At 43.2% G+C, this 7,325-nt stretch overlaps 2 protein-coding genes across 6 annotated transcripts in view; one reads left to right on the top strand and one right to left on the bottom strand.

Annotated features, from left to right (window-relative positions):
- Positions 1-7,325, bottom strand: part of LOC109639741 (gamma-aminobutyric acid receptor subunit beta-3-like) — a 75,960-nt gene that overhangs the window by 64,655 nt on the left and 3,980 nt on the right. For all 3 annotated transcript variants that reach the window (XM_069521281.1, XM_069521279.1, XM_069521280.1), the window contains one exon: positions 4,748-4,865. In XM_069521281.1, coding sequence (XP_069377382.1) covers positions 4,748-4,806 — 59 coding nt within the window. In that variant the 5' untranslated portion in view covers positions 4,807-4,865. The remainder of the gene's footprint in view (positions 1-4,747; positions 4,866-7,325) is intronic.
- Positions 1,064-7,325, top strand: part of LOC109639744 (gamma-aminobutyric acid receptor subunit gamma-3-like) — a 63,151-nt gene continuing 56,889 nt past the window's right edge. For all 3 annotated transcript variants that reach the window (XR_011240385.1, XM_069521293.1, XM_020103366.2), the window contains exons 1-2: positions 1,064-1,689; positions 2,026-2,180. Coding sequence is in view for 2 of the 3 variants with exons in the window: in XM_069521293.1 (XP_069377394.1) it covers positions 1,634-1,689; positions 2,026-2,180 (211 nt within the window). In the remaining variant the exon portion in view is untranslated. The remainder of the gene's footprint in view (positions 1,690-2,025; positions 2,181-7,325) is intronic.

The raw sequence follows: 7,325 nt of genomic DNA, 5'->3' as shown, positions 1-7,325 counted from the left end.
TTTTTTTTGTAATATTTACATACCCATAATGAACTAATGACACCATTCGAAATTTGACATTAAACTTTTGAACTAACCCCTAAAACATTTGAATAGTCCCTGCAAAGAGACAGTCCCCTTTAAAGTTACATTGAAATAACCATTTGATTTGACTATATACATATTAAAATATACGGCCTATGAGTATATATTAATTATTTAAAAAAAAAAAATATTTCAAAGAAAATACTAGAGCAATAATAGCAATTATAATAATGACGTGTGAGGATTAGAACACTAACTGTACATAAAGTTGTTATATTTTGTTCAATCCAGAGCAGCTAAAGCATAAACATAAATGATTAATATGATTAATACAAAATTTATCATATTGATTTATCAGTAATAACAAATATTAGTATATCATTATAACAGTAAATGTCAGTCACAAGTGCCATTTTCCTGCAGGTACTTTTACTTCAAGTGCTTCAATTTTTCATGATACTATTCCTGCACTTCTAAAGAAGTGGGTTTCTTGTGTAACAAATCACAACTCCACATGCTGTATTTTTGGTTTGTTGTTATGTGTTCAGTCCTGATCAGTGCAATCTAACATTAAACTGCTGCACTTTCCAACAGACACCAGGGGGCGCTGAAGCCTCTCTACTCGCACTTGCAGAGTGTGCGGCTGCTGCATGTGGCTCCAGCAGTCTGACAGGTCTGAGCTGAGCTGCCCCCTCACTGAGTTGTGCGCCTCTTCAGAAATGACTTATTTTAAGCCCAGAGAGTGACTCCCAGTGTCTGCTGACCATCAGACAAAACAACAACACGGACAGAAAGTCACGAGCGTGTTCGGAGAAACTGACACCCTGAGGTTTTATTCGCGTGGATCGTTTTTATCTGCTGCAAACTGCAAAATCTCAAATGTGGAAAAATGATTAAGAAAACACTTTTCCCCCCCAGATGTGCTTGGATGGTTGTTTTCCAAAAGGCACATCCAGATGTTTAAATATGCAGCAGCTGTAATGAAATAAATAAACGTTGCTCATGACGTAGCCTGGATTTTTTTTTTTTTTTCAAGGGAGGTGTTTGCTCATGTTTTTCCTCCAGATATTGAAAAGCAATTGTGATCCAGGTATTGCACGGAGCCTGTGCACGTGTATGAGTCACGCAAGATGCTCATCTCCTAAGGTTCAACTCCACCAGCAGCACCAGCAGCACCAGCGTCACTCAACCACTGTGCTGCCCACACACAGAGAGAGGGAGGAGGGCGCCGCTGGATCCCGTCTCTTCGCTGATCACTGTCATTGATCATCGGGTGCGTCCCCGAAGGATCTCCCCAACCCACACACCCACCTCCATCCCAGGGTGCGGAGGACCGAGGGGTGGTGAGAGGAGAGAGTAGAGAGAGAGAGAGAGAGTAGAGAGAGCGAGTAGAGAGAGAGAGAGAGAGAGAGAGAGAGAGAGAGAGGCCACTGTGGCCGCATATGACACGCAGGAAAAAGTCTGTGGGCGGATGAGGAAGTTCACTGCTCGGATTGATGGTTCCACACCTACTGTACTGGCACTTTTACGCAGCAGCGGCGGCAGCAGCACACGCCGGGGTCTCAAACCACCGATTCATTGTGATCAGAGGTGATCCGCGCATGGGAAAATGACAATCAAGTTTGTGGTCATCCTCTGCACACTTCTGCTCGTCCGAGGCGCGCGGTGAGTCTGATTCATTCACATGTCTGGGTGCTTCTCCTCCTCCTGTTATTGTTCTTCTGCAGCTTCAAAAGTTCAGGATTTAATGACAACACCGCGCATTGTTATGTGAATGGCTGATAAGGGCTTTCCCCGCACGCACACACACACGCAGCAACCATTTACTGCTGTGCCTCAATACAGAGTCTGGGGTCTGACAGTCATTTGCAAAAGGGGGGGTTCAGTTCAGATATAACATCACTGCATGCATCCACAAAGTTTCCACACCAGGGTGTTTATTTGGGGGGGCCCTAACGTCACTGACGACCCCCCCCCCCCCCCTTCCTCTCACCTCCCCAGGTCTGATCTACTGGAATATGGCGACGACTACGAAGATCAACACGATACCACCGTAAATCAAATGCTGGTGCCCAGGACGCACCAAGAGGATGCCACACTCATACTGAACAATCTGCTCAAGGAATATGACAAGACGCTGCGGCCGGACATCGGAGGTAAGTGTGGTTCAATAGAGAAAGAGACCAGATCTAAAGAAGTTGAGAGTTGCTGGTTCTGAACTGGACTGTTGATCTGTCTCTGGACTGTTGATCTGTCATCGGACTGTTGATCTGTCATCGGACTGTTGATCTGGATTGTTGATCTGTCTCTGGACTGTTGGTCTGTCTCTGGACTGTTGGTCTGGATTGTTGATCTGGATTGTTGATCTGTCTCTGGACTGTTGGTCTGGACTGTTGGTCTGGACTGTTGGTCTGTTACTGGTTCTGAAAGATCCTGGAACGTGGATGAATGGATCTGTCCATGGTCCTGAACAGCACTCATTCAAAGTGGAGCTGTCCATGGTGCTGAAACGTACTGGTTACATTGGGAGCTGTCCACTGTGATAATGGTTTAGAGTGCAGCTGCCTGTGGTGCTAAATGGTCTGTAGTGGATCTGTCCATGGTGTTGAAACATGCTGGTTTGGGTATGAGACGTCCATGGTCCTGAAATCTACTGGTCTGTACTGAACTGAGATCTTCAAACTGCTGAAGCTGCACCAGTCCATGGTCCCCGCCCCCCCCCCATCTGTAGCTGAAGATCAAACTACTTCATGTCTCCTAGATCTCAAGGAAGCATGATGATGCTTACACTGACTGAACACTGAGTGATTGAAACCCTCCCTCCATCTTTTAAATGGCTGCAGCTTTCCATCAAATGAAAATGTTTTCAGATGTCATCCCCAACGATGGGTTTCCACATCATCTCTACATCTGTAGTGGATTATGAAAACATCTTTTATCAAGTGTCCATCAGAATGTACTGCACATATACAGAAAATCAGCAATAAGAAATAAAAGCATGTGCCTGTACTTTTATTGGCAGTAGTTCTGCAGCCTGGTGCCATTAAAGACGAGAGCACAACAGGATGATGTAATGAAAAGAGCGGCAGTCAAACCTCAAAGGAGCAGAAAGGAGCATTGATGCAACAATTTTTCCAACCTCAGTCACACATGACAACTTTTGTTCCAAGATATTTTTACCTTCTTTTTCAATTTCTGTCCTGTCACAGATCCATAAAAAGACAGAGGCACTGCAATACTGCATGTGCTGTAAGCAACAGACATATATTAAGTGCCATTTGTTGGGTATGTATATATATATATTTATATATATGCAGGTGGGTGTCTCGCCTCATTGTATGGTACATGTGAGAGTGTGTCAGGGTGACAGCTTGAGTCCAGAACCTGCTCTGATTGCCGCCACATAATTTCCACGGCGCTTACAGAGGAATCAGAATTCTTGTAGGAGTTGGAGGGTAAATGCCTTCCTCAGAGTTGCAGGGCGGCCTGCTGCTAATCAAACTGTTATTGGTTTGATCCCCAGAGTGTTCTCAGCGGTGGGCTGCCGACTAGAAAAGTTTCTTGTGCCGTCGCTACAGTCTCATTCATTGTTACCACCGCATTTCAAGAATCATTTGGAGAAATCAAGGCGGGGGCTACGTAGCATGTGAGGTGTGCTGACGAGTGAAGTGGTAATCACTCTTAGCATGATTTTGGATGGATGTGTCTATTACGGCCCTGTGTCTGATTAAATGCATAAAATCAGACTTCCCTGTGATCTAGAGTAAAGCTCAGAACGCCAACCAGCATTGACCTTGGCTTTCTCTGATTAAATGTATAAACAAGACGGAACATTTGCATTCGAGACATATACTAACTGGCATAATCCTCAGTTGCAGACTAAACATTTATGCAGGCAAATATGAACACGCAAGCATGAAATACATGTTTTTACATTCAGTGGGATCTCATTTGCCAATTATATCTGATTTCCAACAGACATAAATGTCCATAAATCTGTGCAGAAACAGACAACAAGACATTATGAGTCCAAATCTAACCGGAGAATCATCACGTTTTGATTTTTGGAGTTATCCTTGGGAACATAGTGAACAAATGGCTGATTCTGCATGACTTTTTACAGAGCTACTTTGCCACAAAACTTTGGCATGTGGTCTGGAGTAGCCTGGGATCGAACCAGTGACGACCCGCTCTAACTCCTGTACCCTGTTGTACTATCAATACATTATAAAAAGATATTCGTCTTGTGTTCACCCCACAGCATCAGACTCTAAAACACCATAGGACCATGTTTTTGTTTCTTTTTTTTAAGCATTTCTTTTTTCCCATGGAGGCAGATTTTTGCATTTACAATCAGCAGCGCGCCCACGAAACCAGACCAGTAGTTGATCGACTGGTATGTGCAAATCATTCGGGAGCTGCTCTACTCTGAATCCTGGAATAAATGCATTTTTTGTTGTTGTTGCTTCTTATTTATTTATTTATTTTACACTTTAATGCTGCTCTGTTTCCTGCAGCTCACTGCGACATTTTCTTTCCCCTCTATTCACCTACATCCTTGCACACATGCCCATCAACACATGGGCTGAGGAAGAGTTACACGGCTCCACACAGTTTATAGGTTTCTTACAGGTTTGTCCGACAGGAGGGAAAAAGAATCCGAACTACAAGTTGGAACATGAAAACAATTTGAGGGTTTGAGTGTAAAAAGAAATCCACTTACCCAAGCTCTTCATCTTCAGCTCTTCTGGCTGCATTAGCTGCTACTAGGATTACACTCATTGGATTGTGGGTAATGTCAGTTTTGATGTTTCTGGCTCTGCTGCATCCATATTGTAGACCTTTAAGAAATAAAAACATTAAATGGTGGTGAATAACATACACACATGACAACGTAAGAATACTGGTTGGAAAAAGTATAGTAACTACCACAATGAGAAAAATGTAGCGGAGAAGAAAGTACAAATCTGCCTGTGAAATGTAGAGAAGTATTCGTGGATACACTCAGTACTTTTAGTGTAGTATTTGGCAGATTTTTTGAAAATAACATTGCACAACTCTTGATGATTGGCAGTGGGGTCTGTTTGCCACTAATCTCTGTCACTCAGCTGCAGGACTCATGAGCTGGTTTATTAAGTCTCAGTCTGATGCGACACTCTGCACCTTGTCTCTGCAGAGTTAGAGAGTCCTCCTCATTTATGGAGTTTCAGTGAAGTTTCAACAGACTACGTACAACTGGCTCTGGTGGGAACACTTATCTCCAGATCATTAAGAGTTGTGTTCTTAGGTTATTTAAAATGACCGAGCACCGAGCTTTCACAGGCAATAAGCTGGTGGGGATTGAATTTTTTTTTTCCCCATCAGCAGCTCGGTTCAGAGTGGCAGTTCTCCTTGTGCAGGGGGGATCTCCCTCCAGCTCTGCCTCAGTAATTAAGGATGAAATTTTGATGAGATCCAGTTGACAAACCTCAGAATCGTCCATGAAATGTTAATGTTTCAGCAGGATAGTGCGAGGCAGTGGAAACACGTGTGTGTAAAAACATACGGACACAGACACACACACACACGCGGAGGGACACACACAAAAAAGTACATACTCAGAGATGACGCTGAGTCAAAGACAGATCTGGGACATTTAAGTCATTGTGGAGAAAAAACAGGTTCAGTTGAGAGCTGCTGCAATGAATCTCTGAGAAACACAAACACACACACACACAATTACAAGGCAGTCAGCTACTGAAGTCAGAACAGTGTGGCTCGAGATAAACCTGGATTTTGTCTAAATAAAAATTATCCTGTTTAACTCGCACACACGCACAAACACACTCACACACACACTCTCTTCTGTTTGCCTCTGTTTTTTAAATTGCACCCTCCTCTCTTTGTGCTTGTTTATACGCTGCTGGCTGTGGAACCAGAATACATACTGTTGTTTTTTTAAGCATATCGGAGATTTCTGTGTTAATTGGTCCATTCATTCAGAACTCAGAAGTGTGTTTGTGTCTCACAGCGAAAAACAACCTCTCTATGCTACAGTCGAGGAGAGGAGGCCGGGGATGGTTCTCTCTAGTTTTCCTCTGTTGTGTTGTGAAATTCTAACATGGAGTTCATTTGTTAAAAATGTGATTTATTGTCACATATTCAATAAAACGCGTTAGAGAAGCTGCTGTATGAGATTAGATATTAATCTTATTAATGTCATTATCTGGTAATTTCGGGGCTGCAGGTTGGAGCTGGGAAGATTAAATATCAGAAACACTAGATCAACAACAAACAGCTTAAGTGGGAGAATCAATATCATTATGAATAAGGCAATAATTGTTCCACTTGAATGGCACATTATAATCGAGGTGGCAGTCGGCCGACACACAAACATGTTTCCGCTGCGGGATTTGTACGTCACGTCCTGTCTCATACACGCTCTACCCAAACGCCAACCCCTCGCCATGCTTGCTTCCTGCCACCTACTACATTTCACATTTAGCATAATCAGTTCACTTTAAAATGTGATTATGATTATTTCACAGGAGTCCTTAAACAGACAAACAGTTCAACTCAGTTTCAGGGCAGTGATGCAAAATTTACAGTAGAAATCCGAGATACAGCATAACAAGGTTATTATCTTGGTTCCTGTGTTTGTTTTCCTCGCCGTCTCTTCCAGGCCTGCGAAGCGAGCACTCAGCCTAATCTTCATATAAAGTGGGTGACTGGTCCACTTGCGAAAAAGCGACCCAGATTTCCCCTGAGCAGAACAAGTGTTGAGTCTCACCTTAAACGATAAGAAGCAGTTCGCCTCAGATGAAGATGAGATGCTTTTGTGTCCCTATTGTGTCACTTTCCTTTTGGACTCTGAGTGTGATCGCCAGGCACGGGTCTGTGTGATCCTCCCGTGCGTGCGAGTGGCTTTGTGTGCGCTCGCCAGGGAATCGAGGACGAAGCGGCCTGGAGTGCGAGGCTCTGTGGTGAAGTGGGCTCCACAGCCAAACACATTTAGAGTTTGGAAGTCAAGTTTAGGTTTGAGCCAATTTCTAAAAATACACAAGTCTGCTAACAAATTAAAAAGTACATTTAAGACAGATTAAAGTCTGTTCCCATGAGAACTGAGTCAACAAACCTACAGACAGAGGCTTTAAAAAAACCTCTTCAGACACATCAATGAGCCACTGGGACACAGTCTGTAGTTTATCTGAGGTCAGGAGTGCAGCCGGTGGACTCAGTGGTTTTGGACCAAACTAAAAAGTCAAAAATGATTTCTGTCATTTAAGAATTTGTTTATTTTATTTTTCTTGTTATTTGCATGA

Source organism: Paralichthys olivaceus, chromosome 24 (assembly GCF_024713975.1).
Source record: "Paralichthys olivaceus isolate ysfri-2021 chromosome 24, ASM2471397v2, whole genome shotgun sequence".
Lineage (NCBI taxonomy): Eukaryota > Metazoa > Chordata > Actinopteri > Pleuronectiformes > Paralichthyidae > Paralichthys > Paralichthys olivaceus.
The sequence above is the reverse complement of the archived record's forward strand: the minus strand, read 5'-3'. Positions and strand labels throughout refer to the sequence as shown.